The sequence below is a fragment of the Homarus americanus genome, unplaced genomic scaffold (genome assembly GCF_018991925.1).
Source record: "Homarus americanus isolate GMGI-L3 unplaced genomic scaffold, GMGI_Hamer_2.0 scaffold54840, whole genome shotgun sequence".
NCBI classification, from domain to species: Eukaryota; Metazoa; Arthropoda; class Malacostraca; order Decapoda; family Nephropidae; genus Homarus; species Homarus americanus.
Window position 1 is genome coordinate 27,501 of NW_024745963.1, and position 24,790 is coordinate 52,290.

Below are 24,790 nucleotides of genomic sequence, written 5' to 3' on the forward strand. Positions count from 1 at the left end.
CACTTTAAAACGAGCAATCAAACTGTGACAACGTACAGTCAGTTCTGCTATAACGCGATAGTTGTGTTCTTGTAAAACATCGTGTTATAGAAATTCGCGTAATAGAAATAACAGGGCTTATGGAGAAAATAGGGTTAGGTGCAGACTACTACTTGAAATCGAAAAAATTTAGTAGTTAGCCTAACACAAACGATAGCACAGTCTAAATAAATGTTACATTCATATCTAATAATGAAATCATACAGTAAATGTAACACTTTACCTTGAAAAAATATGAATATAACTTGAAGGGGGAGAAGGGTGATTTTGAGGTAGATAACATCGAGCTTCTCTTCAAGGGTTATAGCCTTTCTTTTACAATCATCACCGGGAATGCGATCACTAGAACGCTTCTTGGAGATATTCTTCTTTACCATATTCACAGTTAATACCACAAAATTGGAGAAATAGTAAGCAAAAATCGCGTTACAGCAAACAAGCGTTCGCGTTAAACAAATATCGTTCCTCTATTCATGAATCGCGTTAGAGCCAATTCACGCTGTCAAAACACGCGTTATAGCAGAACTTATTTGTATCACTTAAGTTACTTGTATATTATTTGTAATTCGAAACCCATTCCCCAAATATGTAACTGTATATTTTCAGCTTTCTGGCTGTCAAGCTCTTTCAATAAACCGTTAATTATTATTATTATTATTATTATTATTATTAACTCACTGTATGTAATTTTGAATCCTACTCTTTCCATTTACAGAGTACTGTACAAGCCCATAATAATGGCTCCTAAAGTAGATAAACTTCGTTGTGTAAAGAGAAAGAACACGTTGTAATTGAGTGACAAACTTGAAATAATCAAGACACTAGAACGTGGTGTGAGCAATACTTTTCTAATGGAAACATCGGCATTGGAAAGTCTACAATTTATGATATAAAAAAGGCAAAGAATAAAATTCTATATTCACAGCTTTTTCTTTAAAACTGCTCGTTTTGATAAATGAAGCATGCTATATTTGCGAATGAATTAACTATCAAAATGTACCTGTTCATCTCTTCTTTATTCCTCCTTAAATTTGAATTCTAAAAGTACTGCCTGAGAATCAGGAAAATCCGAAAATCCGGACCGATCCAATCCCCAAGCAGTCCGGATTTTTGGACTTCTACTGTATAGGTAAAGGAAATTGCAGTCTCTAGAACGAATGGCTCCCTGTCCCAGCCGCAAAAATGCCGGCAACATTTAAACTACCCACAGACATTCTTGGGTACATTCAGAGTGTTATCTATGAATAATAGAGAACCGCGAAATAAAAATTCGCGAATTTGGGGGCCCCCTGTACAGTATTAGCAGATACCTTTAGCCATTATCTATGTAAAATTCAGTTCAGCCTTCCCTAACATTGCTTAAAGAATTTAATATCAGTATGTACTGTACTCCCAAATAAACAAGAGTTGTTCAAGTTTTGCTGGATGGAGGAAAATGTTCCTCCCACTTAATCATATATGCAGCACATCAGTGGCATACAATTGACTCATGGTGCTAAAGCATTGACAAAAACTCACTGAAACACTTACAAGAAAGGTCTTCCAAAGGATAACAGGATGAAACATATCACAATGCAGAATGTCAAACGATAAAACTGACAAAAAATCCAGTATCTTTTTTTTAAGGAGATTATACAACTTTGTTTAATACAACCATGATGTACAGTGCTAGTTATATATATATATATATATATATATATATATATATATATATATATATATATATATATATATATATATATATATATATATATATATATATATATATATATATATATATATATATATATATATATATATATATATATATATATATATATATATATATATATGTATATAACTGTGCACAACTCTGTGTCATTTCTCAATACCCTGTGTAAGCATGCAAGTAACATTAATGCGGTAAATTTATGCAGAAATTTTCTAGTCATGTGTCCCATTCATAATTTCTTGCACCATTTAGCAGCTCACCTAAAATTTTTGCAGATTAATTCATAACAAATATACTTGAAGATTTAATATAAGAATTTAGTTCATGAGGTTTAACCAAAAGCTTTCAATTGATTTTATGTAATACTACTACAGTACTGGTATATTAATATGAAATTCAACAGTGACCAAGTACTGTACTGTATAATACAAAACAATTTTCCTACAGGTTCTCTAGAGGTACTGGAAAATCAGTACTGTTTTGAGTAGACACAATCATTTTATTTTTTTTATTTAAGGCACCATAGCAGGAAAAGGCTTGTATGAATAAAAAAATTTATGCATTTTACAGTAGTACAGTATTCCCAGAGTTGTAAATTTACTTGAGTACTGTACTCATGTAACATTTTGGGGTACAGGTATTTACTGTTTAAAAAGTAATCAAAATTGTCAGTACTTTTACTTAAGTATAATATTTTTACTCCAATACAGTTAAAAAAAAAAAAAATTTACTCGCTTCATGCCCCAAACAATAGTTTTAAATATCCAACCACAGGACACAGGACAAACTTGGATACTGATCAATCACAAGCGTTTCTTCACGTCTGCTGCTTGTGAGCGTCTGTTTAGTCATTCAGGGCTTACTGTATATCTAGGCCTAAAAGATCCTGATTGGACAGCCATAATTTTGAGATTCAGTTATTGGTTAATCTCAATAGAAAGACTTACAAATCATGTGTAATGCTGTGTGTCTTTTATTTTTATCTTGAGTTATCTATTTTTTTTTATTATTTATTGTGCATCTGTTTTAATATTTGAAACAAATAATAACTTTTTTGTTACTTTTTACTTTTTTACTTCAGTACTTTATGAATGAGACAGTTTTTTACTTCTACTTGAGTACAATGAACTTTGGATAGATTTACTGTACTTCTACTTGAGTAACATTTTGTCAATGAAACAATACTTTTACTAAAGTAATAAAATCCGGTACTTTTTACAACTCTGAGTATTCCCTTAAAGATCATGGGGGTTAGGTTAAATGAACCCGGCAAGAATGCAAAATCCGCTGAATTTTTCATGCCGGTCCCAGGTGTGGAAAATACATATAAATAGCTATACGCACATGTATAACAACATTATGTACGCATAAGACAATATAGTAAACATGAAATAACACTGCATGGACATTAGGTCCATACAGTGATAGTTAGCTGTGATAGTGACGGTGCAATGGCAATATTGTACCTCTGAAGAGTCAGCTGATTAGGTGCACAGGTAGTGGGAAGTAAATAATCCCACTACCCAGTACTGGTACCGTTAAGCGTTTTTAACATGTACAATACTGTAAGTACCTATATAATTACAGTACTGTATATCCTTTTGTACTAAATTAGGTACATTTAATTAATAATACCAGCAAATGTTTGATAATTAGTCCATAAAGTGATAGATAGCTGTCATAGTGAGAGACTTGACAGCATATACCATATACCAGCGACTTGACAGTACGGTAGAGCTTGCACCACTTCGTGGCCGGAAGCTCACTCCGACATCTGATGCTCCCCTTAGCCTTATATTTATTTTATTTACCGGTATTTTCCTTGGTAATCCGCAAGTTTATGAGGGATGCAAACTTTAAAACCACGAGCTTTAAGGGAATACTATACTGTATTCATAAATATGATGCATACAAAAAATATGAAACAAAATACTTCATGGTCAAAAGCTCAAAAGATGACACACACAATACAGATGCACAGCCTGTGGTAGCTGCCAAGCACTCAGGTGCATCACAGTCTTCAACCCATCTTTACCTCAAGTAATTATCATGATAAACATGGAAAATCATAGCTTAAGTTGTGTTTTAACTAAGGCTACAATAAGAGGGAGGCGGCCGCAGTGTTGGATAACAATTACTAATTCTTACAAACAACTGATGGCTATTATCCATTACAACCAGGTAAACTAATCCTTCTGACCTTAGTACAGTACATGGCTGGGTAATGGTTACACAGGTATGACCTAACATGGCTATTTGGAGAAATCCTGACATGTTCTATGTTCATGTAGGTCAGGATATTTGTGTATACAGTACTGTATGTAGGAATATACTGTAGTGTGTGTTTTAAAGTAAGAAATTGGTGCCTCTCACCATGGAAACATTCTGTGAATTTCTGGCAAAAAAAACTGCACTGATGTAGTGACCCGTGTTATATACAGTATATATACTATACACTACTATATAAATAAAATCATGTTATCTCTTATTGGGTTGAATGAATCACATCAATTTGTACAAGAATGATGGTTTCCTGTACAACTTATAAAACTAAACGAGTACATTACCTCATAAAAAATAAGATTTTTGCAGGTAGAGTACAATACAACAGTTGTGATTTTGAAACCAAGGAATGTCCCCTCCCCCCTCCCCTTCTGGGTTGATGGTTAAAGGGCTGGGAACACATTATGCATGCACCTTCCTGCTATTACTGAAGGAAGGGGTATACTGTAGTATGTTAAAGTATAATATATGAGGACATTATCAGTACAGTACTTACATCTTGTGCTTCTAAAGTGTTGGAGGCATTGGTACTTGAGGAGATTTTCGGGTCTCTGGGAACATAAAAGTTCCAGTGCCATAGTTTCTTGCCTGGTACCGACGATGGGGGCGGCGGATGGTATTCGTCAGGGTCCTAAGAAAAGAATTATTTCATACAAATTCTGGTAATCTTCCATAATGATAAACACACTGAACAATTCAAGTTAGTTTGGAATACAGCAATAATTACCTTTCACTGTTATAGGTTACCAATATTAATCTAAAGTACAATTGCCCAAATGAATGATGTCACGATTTCCAGAAACTTTCAATCAGAAAGTGCTGTCAGCTTATGTTGCTGTATCATTTTGGACTAGCTGTCCTTTCCCATTCCCCTTTACTCATCTTCTTCATCTTTCAAGCATGGGATTGGGATATAACTCTTTTACTTTTGCTACCCATATTGAAGCCTTTTACCTGCAAAAATATAAGGGACTGCCAGAAAAAAGTTAAGTAGAGTGAAATTTGGCTCAGGAGTTCATTAATATGCCATGTTACTAAACGGAGTCCAGCCCACTGGTCAGTAACTCCCTCACCTCCCACCAAGTTGCTGGATATATACTGCTGTTTGAACGAATCATACCAAAAACGCTGACATCACTTCTAAGGCCGATTGTATGATTGTACATAAAAAGTATGAGACAAACTTTTACTAATAATAATGAACCAAGTATCCTCTATTATTCTAAATACCATACAGTACTTTCACGATACATAATGTATATATACTGTACTGTAAAGAAAGTTAAATGTGCTTTATCCAAAAAGATGAAGCAATACTGTACCAGCCTACTTTACAAAAATTATATTTAATTCCAGAATTAGTCTATGGGAGTTACTTAAGGAGTACAAAGGCATAATCACAAAAGAATTACCATTGTTTGTGTGTATCATAACTATGCTTGGAGTGTCAGTACAGTATGGCTGTGGTTCAAGAAATTACCTAGTTTTAGCATCCTTGTTCCTCAACTGTTAATCATAGTAATTTTGAAAATTACCCAAATTCCAACTTCCTGACCTCAGATCATTAATCAGCATGTCAAGGAGTACTAAACCAATTTTGAGATTTTCAACAAAATAAATTTTTAAGATTATAGCGCCCCCCCCCCTTTTTATACACACAATTTCTTTTCTCTTGGAATGAAAAATGAATGAATGAACATATTTTTTTATAATACAGTATAACGTATTTGTCATATTAGACAAAGGTGCATAAAAAAAGAAGTGTATACCCGGTGGTGCACTTTTGGGATAAGAATTTGATACAAAAATTGCTTAGGTTTGTTAAGGGTATCCTGTAGTACAGTACAGCATATAAGTGTTGTGTGTTGGTGCCTATAAACCATCAGATATAAGAGGAAGGGTTTAGTACTGTACATAAATATGGAAGTAATGTATTCACAAAAATATGATCAGATTTACATGAACTAGAGCCAACTGTGATTCACACTTACCAGGCCAGTTGGGAAGGTTGGCTTGCGGTTTAGTTCATACATGAACGCCTTTACCTGGCTGTGGGTGTAAAAAATTACTTGTTATAGATACATACTGGTAAACAAATGGCTATGTATAATAATATTGTTCCCTAATGTGTCCACCAATCAGCAAAGTTTTATCTGACCAACAAATAGGTAACGGTATATTACTGACTTAGTGTTGTATTGTACTGTAAGCTTTAATATGAGCAAAGTTTTATAAGCAAAATCTACTGTTTCTGTATCGTAAAATGTAAAAAAAAATTTTAACTAAAAACAATGGTTGTAAGTTTGCCATTTATGAAATAACATAAAAAATCTTGTACTGTACTTTAGTCCTGTATTCAGTGATTAATGTGAAGGAAAAATCTTCAGTAACAGACAAATTTGGAAACTGAGTGAGGAATACTATATAACAGTTCCTTATGATGGTATAGGCAGAATACTAAAAACTGCTATCTATTACAGTAATTCATGGTAAGAAAATAAATATAGTGATATCTCCATTAGCCGGAACAATTGGTGCAGAGCACTTCCTGGAATGAGAGATTTCCGGGTAATGAGACGACTCTATCGAAGCAGGAAAAAAAAAATAATCCTCATCCTTGAAATTTTCCGGGTGACGGAAAAAATTTCTCGGAAGTTCCAGAATGATGCAATATTTCATCTCTCAAACCTGGGAAAAAATTCCTCATCCTTGGAATTTTCCGGGTAAAGGAAAAATATTCTCTGAAGCTCCAAAAATTGTGCATTACATTATCTCTCGAACTCAGAAAATTTTTCTTGGAATTTCCAGAAAATTACCTCGATTTTCATCTCTCAAACCCAGAATAAAAATCTCCCATCCACGGAATTTTCCGGGTACTGTACTGGAAAAACTTTCTCAGAATTTTCAAGAAAATGTGCCCCTCAGAAAATCATTCCCAAAGCCGCGGCTTCGTGAAAGATTTTCCGAGAAAATTTCAATTCCAGCTATCGGAGTGATCCGGGTTTGAGGGATTCTGGCTATTGGAGATATTACTTTCTCCTACACTATCATCATTGTATTTGAGGCTTTTATGTTAAAGACACGAATAATTTCTAACTGAGACAGTACTTACTCCCATCCATAAGTGCCAACTACCACAAGAATCAAGGCAATAGCAATGCACACTGCTGCGATGATCATAATAATCCACAATGGCCAAGCTGAAATGTAAAATGAAGTCAGTTAAAAAGTTGTACAGTACTTCTTTAAGCATGACAATTACTTAAGGCTGCAGAAGTTACCTAGTTAACAGGTATAGAGATTGTACATCTAAATTTGTTACCGGTAATGATAAATTATTCCTAACAGAATTCGAGTACTGTACCTGTATATATGTACTGTACTGTAATGGAATTCTCAGTCAAAAAATTCACATACAGATGATACAGTACAACACTTAGCCTAGGTTACCGTACATCAAGGGGTATGAAATACAGTACAGTATTACTGTTCTCACTGTCACCCCAAAACAAATTAAATGAGAGACTGTTAATCATAAGTAGTATTCAAGACCTGCCAACAGCCCCCAAGGGATACTGTACTGGTATATGCTATGCTGGTTATGTGAACACTCCATATTACTCAACACATCCAACTATATTATTGATGAGAGAGAGAATACAGTGACTCTGTTGTATGTGAATTAGTAACTTAATAGTACAGATCACTTAAAGATTACCCCCCTGCTTATTTTACCTGTTGATTAACTGGTATTATTTCACCTGTTGCCACTACATCATCTCGGGAATTTTATAGTTGCAATCAGTAGTTTTGACAATTCTAACACACTTTTTTTCAATGGCATTTCTGGCACAAATTACGTTTAAGCAAGATAATTAAAATTGCATTATGCATATTCGTACGTGGCAGTACACACCTAGATCACTGAACGACTGTGGAGCTCCCCAGTTAGGGTTTTGTTTTTCCAACGGTTTTCGTTGTGTTTTGAACACTTTTACCTTGATTTTTATAAAAAATCTCAAAGATTCTGAGATGGGGGTGGGGCTTATCTTAGAAACTATTGATTTGCGTCAGAAATAAAGGTCAAATTCGTTCATAACACATAAAAAAACCATAGGAAAAACATAGTTCAACTTCGATTTTGTAAGGTGGCAACAGGTGACAAGTGAAATTGTACTGATTAACCACCCTAGGAGTACCTGGGGAGGGGGGGGGAGGAGAGATGTATGTGTATCTCTCTTCATTTCCAAACATTTAATGACTAGCATAACTAGTAACCTACTACAGTACCTGTACAGTATTTGTACTTAAAGACATTATTAGTTGAGGAACAGTCACACTTAATAGCATCAGCATTAGGTTAGGTTAAGTTTATTTAGATTGGGTTACATCAGTGATTAATCTTAAGGTGATCATTAAACCTTGATACTGCTCTGTACATAGACTTGTACTGTACTCTTATGTGTTATGGTTTCCCCAAAGCCTGTTTGCCATGATAAAAGGCTTAGAAGTGACGCCCCCATTCAATGTACTCTACTGAACTGCTATCTTTTCATTCCCAGAAAGTTATCGTGCCCCTCCACTCCATTCCCAGTAAGTGTTATCGTGTTCTTAACATTCCTCTTAACTGGTTATCAACAATATGTTTACTATAATTTCATTCCAAGGAAGAGCTAAGAGGATATCTGTTAGAATTTTCCGAGAACACACACACGCCATAAAGGCACACTCATACAACCTCTCCCCAATACACACACCCCTTCCCCAATACACACGCACCACACAAACACCCCTGCACCCCCCAACACACACACTACACAAGCACCCACGCATACCCGAATCCAGGAAAAAAGTCACAGGAAAAAGTTAGAAAAAAGTCACAGAAAAAAAGCCACGGGAAAAACCTAACCCAACCTAACCTAACCTACATGCATCATATATAAATTGTGTTGTCAATATGTAAAAGTCATGTATTGTCAGTTAATAACTGTTTTAAAATATTTTTAGTTTTATTACCTGAATTGTGACTTTTTCTCCTAGCCAAAATTGTGACTTTTTTCCGTCCATCGCATACCCCACCCCCACACAAAACCATGTGCACACGCCTTCCCCAATACACACACCACACAAACATCCATGCATACTCCCCCACACTATCATCACCATCCATTCACGTTCATCACCGTGTCCCCAATTTTGCTTAAGGGCCAAGAAGTAGCGTCCAGTGTAAATAAGGACGGTGGATCTAGTGCGTATAAGACATAGCTAGTCTGCTGAGTCCCAGAGTTAGTGCATTCAGTGTATGTCTGCCCGTTGTGTAGTCCAGACTACATCCGGCTGTATCTGGTCTCTACGCCTCTGTCCCTGATAGTCCTCTGAGTAACTGAGTACGATGTGCTGTCTCTCGTGTGTGTGTGTGAGTGACGTCGTATTTGTATTTGCGTGCAGAGGCGCTTAACACACACTCGCATACACAAGCACTTGTGGACCCTTGACACAATTTCTGAGCCCTACCCCTACTACTTCGATTATTCAATGTGGGGCCTCTGGCAGACATGCCAATGTTCTGATTATTCTTTTATCTAATAACAATAGTGAATATCTATGAAAGTACACATAGGGTGTTGGGGTCACAGCCATGGTGTGTGTGTGCCTAGCGCTGGGGAGGGTACTGGTAGGCATGTCTGGAGGGTGATGTTAAAAATCATGTATGGATGTATATACTGTATGAACAGTGAATGCGTTGCACACTCGCTACAGTAGGTGTCAGCAAGGTGGGCCGGTGAATGTCAAAATGGACACTGCGACTCCTGTTGTCTCGGTAGGATTGTCTAACAAAATTTTCCGATCATTTTTGTAGCGAGTGTACATTCACCAGTTTGAAATCCATATAAGCATATAAAAAATAAAACATTATCCAATTCTAGACGTATGCTATTATTTTCACCGTATTACCTACACATCCCTAGACAAAGTTTCATGCGTTAAATATAACCTAACTGGTGAACGCTTCTTACACCATTACTAAAGATATGACAAAAAATCACGGCTGAAATAGTAATTAAACTGCAGTAAGACTTTACTGCTGAGACTCTATAGATGTTTTCTTAGATTCCAGTTGATGAAAAAATTAGGAAATTGATGGGGCACCGCGACGCCCAGCGTGAAGGGTGACAAATTCCTACCTCACAAAAGCATGAATAAATAATAATAATAATAATAATATTGCTCATCTAAGTTTGCCCCTGCGAAATATTTTACCGCCAAGACCAAGGTATGATGAAAGTTCACTGTACCTGAGCACCACCGTCTGTACGTGATGGTGTTATACCCTGTTAGCCGGCGTAAATCAGGCTGTCGCAAACGCCCAAAAGGTGTTAAGACATCGAAAGTGGGTGTGACTGACAGTGATACCAGCGTTGGTGGTCAAGGAGCTATAACTTGGAGAGTAACGTTTGTTGTAGGAGGTTATAAAAATAAAATAAATAAGCGGTGTTGTAGTACCTGCAGGGGGGAGGAAAGAGAACTCCGAGAAGCCCGCCTAACCGCCACACAGCGCCCGGGGAACTCAACTCCCGGAACAAAAACGTTAACCGATGCGCTACAGTCATAAACATAGAGTCCGGGACGACAACAAATGTAGAATGGCCAACTATGTCAGCCGACGCCATCTTTATCTCAGTGGGAGGCAGAGACTCCAAGAAATGGGACTTGAGATTTGAGCTGGGGCGGCTCCCGAGAGACCAGAACAAAGCCAGGGCTTAGGACTCCCACATCACCAAATTGTCTTGGTCATTATTGTCCGTGTCCATGATGTCATCCTGATGGCTTTATTACGTCCACTTCATTCGTCATTCTTCACGGAAAACCATTTGAACCGAGGAGGGTCATGGCGCCCACGTTCACAAACGAACCAAAAATTCTCACTCAACTTAAACTTCACTATCACCTGGTATCCACCTGTTATCTCCCAAAACACGTGTAATATATATATATATATATATATATATATATATATATATATATATATATATATATATATATATATATACAGTATATAATTCAGAAATATCACCATACAAGTTTACATAAATTCAGCATTTACAATTACTAAAAATGTTAGTCATTGCCTGACAAATATTTTTTTTTCACTTTTTGAAAGTAACTGAAAAATCCCTAAGGAAATTAATCCCACAAATAATAACGATGATAAGGCAAGCACACTCATCTGACACCACAAAGAGATGTAAAGGTTAGGGGGCGGTTGCCGAGTGCTGAGGACGCCATTTTAGAAAGTTCATAAAATGGCGGAGTCACGGCAGCTGCTTAAAAGTTTCGGTTCCCCCCAAATTAATTATCTCCTTCACTCCAAGAGGTTTTAGGAACTTAATCTCGCCAGCAATAAATTTCTTTTTAGGATTACTTATACACACAGCAATAATTTCCAGTATATGAGGTGCTTAGTATAAAATCTTAGTTTCAACATGCAGTATAATTTACACATAAATTAAAGAAACAGTTTACAAGCAGATAAGCACAAAAAAGTGGTCTACCCGGTAAGGTGTTTCCAACAAAATTTTGATAAGGGGTACCAACCCTACCAACTATTTACTGAGAACTCTTAACAGCACACTGTCGCTCCAGCCTCCAGGTAAAACAAACGAATTCCATATATATATATATATATATATATATATATATATATATATATATATATATATATATATATATATATATATATATAAGTACACAATTATGCCACATTCTAAAAGTGTTGATGACTCCATACCCCAGCATGGACACTGGTAAACCTGGTCAGGGCAGTCACGTCCACTCAGGATCTTGGGGCGTCATAGTTCTCGGAACAGCCGACAGGCGGCGTAATGAAAATTGATGGCGCGAAAATCGGACTGATGGCGCGAAATTCGAGCAGGTGGAGTCAACGTTGAACAGGTTATTTCGTCGCGGAAGTGACTGAAAAAGGTTACTCATCCTTGTAAGTGACACACAAAAGACGTTTAGCCACGGACATTATCTTCTTTGTGGAAAGTAATCTCGATCGTTATGACAGTGGAGAAAATATCGCTCGTTAAAAAGCAAAAACAGGAAAAATATTTCGTGAGCTAAAAAATATAATTAAAAATTAGAAAGACAACCAATTCCAAAGTTCCCACACCACCATCTAGAGCTGCCACGAAAACTAAAGATGATAGAGAAGAGTGTGGCTGGCTGGGTGTGTTTACATCATGATTCACTCTACTGTCATCTCGGGCTGCATCACCCACATAACAAACACTCCTGCACGTGTGCTGTGCGTGTACCGCTGAATGAATGATTGTAACAGTAATAGTGTATGATTAAGTGTCATATGTAACACAGTTGTTGGTGGTAGTGCGAGTGGTGGTTTGTAGTGGTTATAGTGGTGGTGGATACTACTACAGATGGTGTGGGTGTGTGTGAACATCCGGGGTCAAACCATGACACAATAAGAACTTATCTGAAGTTTTTCGATCACACACACACACACACATCTTTCCTCTGACCATGTCACACTTCCCTCCTTCACAACCACAACCAGCCTATGCATACACCCTCGTACTAGTTGTGTTCACTCTTCCTTTTATACTGTAACTGCGCTGAAATTCCTTGTTAAACGTTTCTCCTTGTTGTTATATATGTAACTCTTATGTCAGATGTATATTTTCACCTTATGGCTGCTTAGTCAACAAACTGTTAATTATTATTATTATTATTATTATTATTGCACACGGTTTTTTAATATTCTCTCTCTCTCTCTCTCTCTCTCTCTCACCTTACCTACACTAATGCCTTGAAAACAGATGTAATATTTCTCCATCACACTATTTGAAATTGTCCCTTCTCTCCCGCCACGATGGAATGTGTGTGTGTGTGTACGGGGAGGGGACAGCCATTGATGTGTTCTCAGATGGCCACTCATGAGAACAATTTTAACACGCGAACCTCTCAGAATCCGGATTAAGTACTTAACACACACACACACACACACACACAACAAAAAGAAAGACAAGATTCTTCGTATAAATTCCTCCACCACAATAAGCCACAATACTCAAAGGGCCCAATTTCTCCGTTCAATTATCGTCCCTCATTTGGAGATGTGATAACGAGCCGTAATGACTAAAAGCATAAAGTTACGTTACAGAAATGGCTGACTAACACTATAACGTTAAAGTACATTATTGCTGTCTTAGTTACTGGAAAAAGAGAAAATACGATTCTGAACTCTGATAAATACAACTTTTCTTTCGCTATTGAACTGAATTATGTGACGGTACATAAATTTGAGTCGTTCATAAAATTTAATCAGGATTCAGATGTAAAACGACTAGCGAACAACCAAAACACCCTACAAAAAACTACCTCAAGGAATTCCATTGAGAGAACGCACCCTAATTATTACTTAGAAGCTGTCATGGTGAGCGGAATATGACTTCAACGCACACCGGAAATCTTCAATTGTAATCTTCAATGACGTGGCTACTAGCTAGGTCACATCCACCCAGTCGCTGCCGTCATCCTAACAAACCAAATATATTGCTAACCTAACTTATAATCAAACTTAACCTAACCAAATGTAACCCAACCAAACCTAAACCGACCTAACCTATAATCAAACTTAACCTAACCAAATCTAACCCGACCAAACCTAAACCAACCCAATCTAATCAAACTAAACCTTATCTAACCGAATTTAACCTCACCAAACCTACTCTAATGCTGAACTAAATTAACCTTGCCGTCAATGTAAAACTAATTACAAAACTATGCTTTATACATATTCAACTATTAATGTGCATAGCTTACTAATTCCAACGTATTCAATATTTCAGCTAGAAGAGGTTATCGCTTATCAAGGACTCTCTACATAGAGTTTATTCAAGCAGTAGCGTTGATCTCAGGAATTTATTGCAACTGTACAATTAATATATTTCTGATCCTGAACAATGGAGTTGGTGGTATTTTATTTAGTTGGGGGTGCAGTATTTTGTTTTGTTGGAGGTACAGTATTCTGTTTAGTTGGCGGTATTGTATTGTATATTTTTGTAACTTTGGCCGCCATTAGTACATTATTTGGCGTGATTTTATACAGTGCGATTTTGTCATTCCACCAAACTTGAGCCAGTGGGCATTAAGCCAGCTTGGGACAGCATGCAAAAAGTTTAACTTGGAACAGCGTACAAAAGCCCAACTTGAGACAGCGCGCAAAAAAGCCCGACTTGGGACAGAGCGCACAAAGAATTATTCGCAAATTCTTTTACACGCGCTACTTCCACGAAGTCCGTCAGGCCACACCCAGCCACCCATTACAACCAATCATGTTCACGAGCTTCTCAGAACAGCCAATTATCTAACACCGACAATACAAGCCACCAACCATGTCTCTAGTGTCTTCCAACAAGTTATTATCCACACACACACACACAAACACACACACAGGGGAGAAATTATAAAAAAAGAATGAAACAAAACAGAAATTATTCTCACTCTGATGATATTTAATTAAAATTTGATAAAGTTTCAAAATATAGTTAAGAGTGGACTTACTACTGACGCATGGTGTTAGTTTTACTTTACTCCCGTCAAGCAGATACAAGATAAACAGTTCTGTTAAGCCTTCGAGCACCCTGACTCTTTCTGAATAAAAACTTGGTCATAATTATTACTGTACTGTTATAATTAACAAGGTAAGTTGTATACACGAGTCATCATAATCAATGCACAAATATATACACACACAGTAGGATGATTTCGTAAAACATATCATACATTATTCTCGAACTAGCTAGTAAGCTAAGTTAAAGAACAAATGGTAGCATGAAGAAATAAAATTAGGAAAAATATACAGTATTGTCAATCAATTTCATCAAGTAGGTTATTCTTAGTTTGATATTTCGCAACTAACGGTGCTTGTCAAGGAGACTGAATATGTAAAAATAAATCCTTGAAACACGGAATTCATATTTAGTAATCCTCTTACACTGTGACTGACTAAATTCCCTGAAAATGCCGCCATTGTTGACGAGGGAAACACGATAAGACAACAAAAGAAATACGGGAAGAGCAGATTGGTCAACCACAATGGCGGGAACCTCACCCGTGTCCCCCGCTTTAACACATCTTATACCCAACTCCCTCAAGTTTGGACCATCGCATGACAAATCATTTGGCTTCTTAGTAATTCCAACACCCCTTTAAGGTTTCTCTAATAAAGATTACCACAAAGAGGGCGTCTAAGAGCTCCTGAAACCATGTAATAGATGTAATACGTTGGGGTATCAGGTGCTGGAACAACACCCACACCCCAGCCCCCCCCGAAAGTGCGAGGCTTTGTTGGGACGCGAAACAATGTGACGGCTTGTTGTAGTGTTGCCAGAGACCATATATCTCTTAGCCTCATCTTCCTCGGCCCGCCAGTTGCTTACACTGTCAACATATCATTAAGAGAATGTCTTGCGAGAGAGAGATTGAAGCTCAGAGTCCAAGAAATCATTCCCAAAACGACCAGTAATGATGCGCTGCGTCAGGTTTCCACGATGGCGCCAGCGATACTTTTTCCGACCCGTTCCAAGAATATTTCAAGAGTGAGAATGACGTTGTAACTCCACACACACACACACACACACACACACGGAACTAAACATTTTTCCACCTACGCTGTTGAATGAACTAACTTAATGCATGTGCTTCAAGACCTCAAATGTTAAGAGCAGATATTAAGTTCTAACAAAATTATCTATATTCAGTGTTTGTTTATAAAGGAAAGCAAGAGTCGCCGGCATTCAAGGTTATAAAACTTCTCAATTTATAGTATTCTAAGTATATGTGGTCAAGGATTCCTCAATCTGAGCTGAAGCATTATAGACAACCTGAAGTGTACACGAAAGATTCCTGACTATATGCTAATCTAACTAAACCAACTTTGCCAAACCTGAAGTATATGCTAACCTGACCTAACCAAAAGTATAAGTTAACCTGACCTAACCTAACCTAAAGTATATGCTAACCTAACCCAAACTAACCTTTCCAAACCTAAAGTATATGATAACCTGACATAACCTAACCTAACCGGAAACTAAAGAATTAATATAGTATAATGTTCAATTAGAAAAAAAAACTCGTTAAAATTAAGAACACACACTGCAATCATTCTTTCTCAACATACATTCCTGTTTTTAATTTACATTATTCATCGCTCACCGAACTTGATCACACACGTAAGGTTTATCGCCATACAGAGCGTAAACAGCCTAGCCTCTGTCCCAGTTTTCGTCTTGCGTCCGGTTATGAGGCTTAGCTAACTCTCACTATTAATCTGAATATCTATCTATCTATGTTTCTCTAATAACTTCTCTCCTTTCCCCCTTCCTTCCCTATACTCTTTCTCTGTCTTCATCTTCATGTGTAAAAGACTTCGTCCCTTCGCCCTTGGCTGCTACTGGGTATCTTGGGATAGCGGTGGTGGGTGGGTGGACTGGTGGTAGTGGGATAGGGTTCGAGGTGTTCCGGGAAGCCCTTCTGCGTGTCGCGCGTGTCACCTCTAGAATCTACCAATGTAAAATCTTAGGTAGCTCGTCGTCCTCAACATTCTACCTCTCCCCCCCTACTCTCACCACCTTTCTCCAACACCAAGGAGTATTTCTGTCTCATTCACATTTTCTTCCTCTTATACAGGTCTTCTCCACAATCCTACAATATCCCTTCTGCTAGCTTTTCAATTACTTTTCCACCTACTACCTGACTGACACAAAGAGGTAATGAAAACGTGAAATGAGTAACTAGGGAGGAAGTGAGAGGTGAGGGAGGAAGTGAGAGGTGAGGGAAAAAGTGAGAGGTGAGGGAGGAGGTGAGGGAAGAAGCAGGAGGAAAAATTATCAGGAACACACTAAAATACTAATTAATCTTTGCTACAAATTTATAAAGAGAAGAACACCTGAAGATTAAGCACCCCAGTTTGTTTCACCTTTTGATTAACCAGCCTAATGCTTACCTAACCTAACCCAGCACAACATAGCCTAACCTAACCTACAGTAACCTAAGCTAGCCTAACCTAATCCACCCCAGGTAACGTTAAAGTGTTTAAATCACCCGATGAAATAACCTTAAGTGGTTAATCTTAAGGTAATCCCAAAAAATATCTGTTGATTACCTTTATGTGATTACCCTCACAGTCACTCAAAACAGGCAAGAACACAACAGGTAAACCGTGTGTGGGGGTAGACGGTAAACAGTGCGAGATACAGGGGGTGTTTTTCTCAGCTTCTTATTATGATTTACAACCTTTGGACATTCTCGTGTAGTAAACTAAAGATAATGTTGAAGACTTACCCTTACTATTACTTAAAACATTAATACAAATAACAACTTAAGCTTCAGTGTGTATATGTGTCATGGAGACGGTGTTTAACTTACCGATGTCTGACGTTTTAGAAGGTTTCACAACATTCTTATCTCACAATGATCATATTTTGAATACCAGGATGTGGAATGTGTTTAATGTTCAACAGTTTTAGGAATGAGTTGACGAATTTGTTTTCTTTTTTTTTTTACTTGGTGATTCCAGTTACGGTTAACCTCACCACAAGGACCAAACACAACCTGAGAGGACGAACTGTCGTAGGGGAGGTGGACGAGTGCGGGGCGGCGGGTCAGGAAGAGGTCGCAGACGGACGTCGCGACTTTGAAATATCACTTCCGAGAAGGAGGTTGTGTACGATGTTGGCCTTAAGTCGTATACGAAGGTCGTGTGTGCATGTGTGTCTCTCTCCAAACACTCGGCACACACACACACACACACCACAACCGCATCCAGCCCATACGTGCACGAACCGATCGCTATAAGAACAGCCCAGTCCCAACCATTGTAAAAATTATCAATAACATGTAATAAATCAGTGTATTCACTCCCGGTAAACACTGCTCCTTACACTGTCACTATGTTGAAATGAACTGTAGTTTGAGCTGATCCCCATCTAAGTTATTATATGTCTTATTTGTGTCACTTATGTTACTTGTATATTATTTGTAACTCGTAACCCATTCCCCAAATATGTAACTGTATATTTTCAGCCTTCTGGCTGCCAAGCTCTTTCAATAAACCGTTAATTATTATTATTATTATTATTATTACACACACACACACACGAGGGGCGGAGGTGAGGAGAGAATATAAGGTGAGGATATAAGGAGGTGAGGAGAGGATATAAGGAGGTGAGGAAAGAAGAGGAGAGGCTATTGCTTCCAAGAATACGGTGGTGAGTGTTTTGTGAGGAGGATCCCTTACTCACACTCCGAGGTACTTCAACCACACTCGTAGGTACAGTCTCCTTCACTAGCGTGTTTACCAAGGGGTTCGTCATATAAACATTGCACAAATCATTATCTATGAGATATTTGTTTTAATATTGTTTAAATTTGATTCCATAGTATGTTTATTATTGTGAGGTTCCTTCTGTCTTATGTCAACAAACACAGGGCTGCCACACTGTACAAAACCTGACGAGCCCCTGTAAACTTGCTAGTGAAGGGGACTGTACCTCACGTCCCAAACCCACAATCCCCCATCCACACCCCGAGAAAAGAGAGAGAGAGAGAGAGAGAGAGACGGGGGTGGTCTTTAGCGGGTCATTCTCGGTGCATAAAGACTCAACAGGTATTCCTAGAACAGCTTAGATAGACGAGGAGCAAGGGGGCAAGGGGAGGGGCAAGAGATCACCGAGAGGAGCAAGATGGATGTTGAGAGGGGCAAGAGGGCACTGAGAGGGGCAAGGGGTCACTGAGAGGGGCAAGGGGTCACTGAGAGGGGGCAAAGGGGGTGAATAGGAAGAAGGGTAGGATGAAGAAAGGAAGGGGGAAGACTAGAAGTGAAGAAATGTAAGAGTAAAGGGAAAGGCTAATAATGGTTTGTTTAAAGAGGGCAAGTAATCCAAGATGGCGTCCAAACTACACCAAAGACTCTACCTTATATGGAGGACAATATAATGCAATATAAATTTTCAGGAATGGAATTGTGACGACACAAAGATGGCGGTCAAATTTAAATTTATGCTTTGAAAGGGCACTGGCGGTCAAATTTAGGAGTTGAAAAGACACTGACGGTCAAATTTTTAGGGTTTGAAAGGCACTTGCGGTCAAATTTTAGCCTTGAAACGGCAATTCAAACTGAGGGGGGGGGGGATGCGCTGTTCTGTTACTAATATTATGGACGATGTAATAAATACATCAACTTAATAACCCGTTGAGTATATGGGGCTCTGGTATAACACACACAAACAGAGGACGCTAAATTACACTTTGAGAGAGAGAGAGAGAGAGAGAGAGAGAGAGAGAGAGACTGTAACGTATATATATAGGCTACATTAAAAAAATTTGCGAACGAACCCGAACCTTGGGGATACGAACCCTGCAGACTCGTATAACCACCATCCTGCAAACTACCATTTCTCAGAACTACACACAACCACTTGGCTACTGCACAGAATCAGAGACCCTTGTAAATTGCGTTTTCTGCGAATGCCAGTCTCCCCGAGGTATAAGATTCGCGTACCAGAACTTCATAAACTTGTGGAGGTGAAAGTAGGAGGAAGGAAGAGAGAAAGAGGTAAAGAGGACGTAAAAAGGTTGAGAGAGAAAGGTGTTACCAAGATATAGAGAAAACCGTTAAGATAGAGAAAGTGAGAGAGAAGCGTAAAGGTAACGAAAGAGAAAGAAAAAACGTAGATAACGAAAGACTGAAAACATAAAATTCATCAGTAGGTCGTTTTCTATTGTTCTCTCTAACACACACACACACACCTCCAATTATGTATCTCTACCACACATTACCCCCGAGTGCCTAAACGACCTCTATCCAAAATTACCTCCAAGTACCCACGACCTCTACGCCCTCCCAAGTCCTTCAGCCCTACAAATACGACCTCTAACGTCACACGGCACAGTTTACGTGGGACTGATCCATTGTCGTCTGCAGGACCGTGTGTGAGTGAGTGCGGCGCGCCTCGATACCCCAGCGGTCGCGTCTCCCGCTCTCTACGTATAAGCTTTCCCCAGAACTATCCCCCGTTACATTGTGGGTCTTCCTTAAGCTTTCCCGCTAAGTTTGGTGAGCCCTCGAAGACTTATTTTCCTTGAATGTCATTATTTTCTGAGTACCAAATCCTGGAACATTCGTATTTCTTCTCTACCTTATCTTATGACATTTTAATTTTCCTATTGTTCATTTCGACTACATCAATACTCTTCGTGTATCAAAATTACGTTCATCAATTTGTACATTTAGTTCGTCAAGAATACAGTCATATATCTTGTACAAAATGTGTAGATGGTGGGAAAAACAACTCGTTCAAGGGGGTAGTAAGATTGGCCGGTGATGTGGGTGGTGGTGGTGTTGTTGCCTAGCTGTGGTGCCTAGCTGTGGTGGTGGTGGTGCTGTTGTGGTGTTGTTGCCTAGCTGTGGTGGTGGTGGTGCTGTTGTGGTGTAGTTGCCTAGCTGTGGTGGTGGAGAGCGTCGCGAGGTTGTGGTCACCATGTAAGCACAATGCGTCTCGTCACTCCGTCAGTAACTTGGGAAGTGACAAGTAACTATTTTTTTTCCTGAACTATCTTTAGTGTAATTTCGAAGCCAATACGACCGCCAACTTTGTGTACAAACTTCAATATTAGGTAGATACGTCGTCTCTCGTCTTACAGTGAAGCCCAGGAACTGCTTGACAACAAAGGATACGAACTTAATACGTTAATAAAGATAATTTTCTCTAATATTAAAAAATAAAAAAACGCTGAATATAAACTCTTTCAAACTCGCTGATTAAAACCTACTCGCCACTGTACACTTCTTGTTACCAACTTCTTGCCGTCTCGTCGCCTTGATTGTTATTCCCATTTCCAAAAACTAATTTGCCAAAATGCCACAGTTCTGAGAAGGGTTCAGCCATCAACAACGGTATGAGCTATTTTTGGGGTCACCTGAAGATTGCCCCCCCCCCCACAGCTTCTTTCACCTGATGTTTAGACAACCTAACGCTAACCTAACCTAACCTAACGCTAACCTAACCTAACATCAAGTAATCCAATCTATCCAAACACTAACGTAATCTAACCTAAACTTAACGCTAACTCAACCTAATCTACAGTAACCTAATCTATACTAACATTACATAACATACTAACTTAACCTAACCAAATCTATACTAATCTAACAAAACCTAACATAACCCAACCTAACACCGGCCAGATAGCATCAGGTGAAATAAGCCGGGATTGTTCTGAGTCATCTTGAGACCCACAAGAGGTACCCGGGGACAACCTGCCAGTCATGTTAGGTTGTGTCACACGGTAGTAAAACGTTGGGTCATAATGGGCCACGACGTTTGGGCCACCTAACCTAACCTAGACGCAGTAGTCAGACGTGTGTGTGTGTGTGTGTGTGTGTCAATAGCGTACACATGTGTAGCATGCGTGCCGCCATGCACGAGTCAGTTGTCAAGCCGTATACGCGCGACGTCTGGAAGGAGAGAGGAAGGGGAGGGGGGTGAGGGAGAAGGAAGGGGGAGGTGGAGAATGAGAGAGGGGAGAGAGGGGGAGGAGGGAATAAGATAAACGGTAAGGGGGGCTACCCGTTGGTGGTGTGGGAGAGGGGAAGGAGTGGGAGGGAGAGGGGGGGCTATAGTGCGGGCTTGAGGGGGTACAGCAGGTCACACGCACGCCAGTTGGTATCTGACCACGGCCAAGGAAGGAGCACTACCATCCGCGCCGGTCCATTCAGGCAGTGTCGTTTTACAAGAACTCTAACCCTATCTACAAGGGACATAATTATTTAACAAAACAATATATATAACCGTTAAATTATATACGTGACATATATAATCGTTTCTCATAATACTTAGTAACTCGACTTATTTTCGAGTCATTTTTATTTACTATTTCTAATCCCAAATAAGTTGATAATAACTAATATTTTTTTTTCCTGGAATTTATGTAACAGGCGATTTTTTTTAATTAAGTGGATAAAACTGATTGAAAACTGTGATGTAGAGTATTTAGTTGTGATAATAGTGTTTCTAAGTGTTAAGTGTGTGTGTTACTTAATGGAGTTTCTAAGTGTTCAGTGTGTGTATTACTAACATTTTAATTAGTGATAAATGTCAATAATGTTTTAAAATATGTTAAGTGTGTGTTAGTGGTGTAGTAAATTAGTGTTAGTAATGACTTAAGTAGCATTAAGTGTGTGTGTTAACAGTATTCTAAATAGCGTTAAGTATGTGTAAGTAATATTTTTAACAGTGTAAAGTGAATCTTACATAACTTAATGGTGTTTCTAAGTGTTAAGTGCATTAGTAGGGTTTTAAGTAACATTAAGTGTGTTAGTATGTGTAAGCCAAAGAAAAGTAAAAAAAAAAGTGTTGAAAAAGTTATCGTCCAACAATTTCTTTCAAATTATAGAGGAAAATAAATTAATAACAAGGCAGCAATGACTTTAACAACAGTCAAATGAACCAGCAGCCCCACCAAGCCTTTTCCCTGACCAGCACACCACAACCCAGTCACCAACCCACCACAGCCCCCAGTCACCAACCCACCACAGTCACCAGCCCACCACAGCCCCCAGTCACCAACCCACCACAGTCACCAGCCCACCACAGCCCCCAGTCACCAACCCACCACAGTCACCAGCCCACCACAGCCCCCATGAAGGGTCACCAGCCCACTTCAGCCCCCATGAAGGATCACCAGCCCACCTTGGAGGGTCACTAGCCCACCATTTGCCATCTGAGTAATGTACCATTAAGGAAAACACTGCCTCCTGCACACACACACACACACTAAAACAGCTTCAGTACTTACCTGCCCAACACTTACATAAATATTTATAATAATATTTAAAAAAACTCTGTATGTGTATACTACAACAAAGACGTCTACAATAATAGTATACCACAAAAAACACTTACCTGTACTGAAATACATAACAAATACTAAAAAAAACTACGTACAATAATATTTACATAAAACAATGCCATGGTGGATTTTCCAGGTTACTGTACTGTATTAAACACTTAATTATACTATATATGTACAATTACAAATACAAACACATTGTGGATCATGTCAACTGTCGAGATAACTGTAGCCACCCTCCTACCCTGACCAATATGTAAGTACAGTACCAGGAGTCATCAAATAAGTACAGTATTGTACTCAATAGGTAAATTATGTAGTTGATTTACAATGTCACTCACACTTCTAGTTATTGTGTGGAAATCATTTGCTTACAGACAGACAAAGAGACAATGCAGTCTTATTCCCTTGAACCATTTTCAGTACATTCAGGATAAAGTCACACAAACAAGTACTTTCCAAACTCGTTAATAACGCCCAAAAAACACTTCATCTATAACTCATCATCTAACAGCATGCCCGACATTCACCTAGCACAGATAACCATTTAGCATCACATCACACGACCAACATAAAAATTCTATAAATAATACGTCTAAGTTTTAAGTACCCCCCTCACCCCCTTAACTACCCCACTCAGCCCTATAACTACCCCTTCACTCCCTTTAATACAGAATATACATCCGTGACTGTAGTACAGTACTGTTCTGTACTCTCGTTGGAAGCTGCCTTAGTTACAAAGTTGTAAAAATATTTAAAAACAAGAAAATGATTTCAATTGAGATTCAACATTGATGATAAACAAACAAACTAATCCATGAGAACACACAAACTAAAGTTGGAGATGAAAGAACAATCACAAGATAATGAAACTTGTATGAAGTCTATGTGGTGTGTTAATTGGAGTTTCTAAGCCACATAATTAGATCAGATGACAAAAAGAAGTGGAGAAAAACTGACTTGATCTTAATACAAAAGCAGAGAATCTAATTAAGAAAATGTCCAAGTGTTAGTCATGATATGATTGTGTTCTCTTGCTGACAATTACTTATATGCAGAAAGTTATGAACTTAAAGTTTTTACTATTGCAATCTAGATAATGAATTAGTTAAAACTATTTACTGTATATACACGGTAACTCCAGTTACATCAGAATTTATGTATCTGTTAACTACTGTATATGACTACTCTTCATGACTGTATTTGTAGAGTATAGGTATTAATATTTTTGTCACTCATGTGTGCCTCATTAAAAGGGTGTTCAGAAACACATACCCTATTGTTCAAATTCTAATGAACAGCTTTTTCAACAGTATACCTCTTTGATCTACTGGTTCATGTTAAGGTAATTTATAACACACGTGGTGTAAAACAATCATCACGACTAAGGAATTAATTATTACTTGATGCCTTCCTTTTCAGATACACTACGTGTATGAGAGGTGTGTGTGTGTGTGTGCACGGCATGAGCAATAAAACACTTTTGTTAGAGTAACTTTCAAGAAGTTTTGTTGGTGGAACTGTATGTGCTGAAGAGTGTAGGTGTTCGGTGTTGGAAAGCATTGTGTTCAGTATTGGAGTTCCTGTCAGACAGGATGCATAATAGACTGTTAGACTGTGAGTGACAGAGTGAATGGGTTGGAGAGTGTGTATGCCAGAGAGAATGTGTGTCACAGTTTGTTTCAAATCATGTGGTGTGCCTACATAGGTGAGTGATGTGCTTAAGTTTCTCTGTAAATACCTATACTGTACCGTACATGATATAAATTTACCTTGTTACGTGTGAACTGTACTTATACTGTTCAGAGGTACAAAAAGGAT

General features: G+C 38.4%; 1 protein-coding gene across 2 annotated transcripts in view; it reads right to left on the reverse strand.

Moving 5' to 3' along the window:
• Positions 1-24,790, reverse strand: part of LOC121878859 — a 151,692-nt gene that overhangs the window by 14,570 nt on the left and 112,332 nt on the right. For both annotated transcript variants that reach the window (XM_042385285.1, XM_042385284.1), the window contains exons 20-22: positions 7,146-7,233; positions 6,025-6,082; positions 4,530-4,664 (exon numbers count right to left, since the gene is read on the reverse strand). In XM_042385285.1, coding sequence (XP_042241219.1) covers positions 4,530-4,664; positions 6,025-6,082; positions 7,146-7,233 — 281 coding nt within the window. The remainder of the gene's footprint in view (positions 1-4,529; positions 4,665-6,024; positions 6,083-7,145; positions 7,234-24,790) is intronic.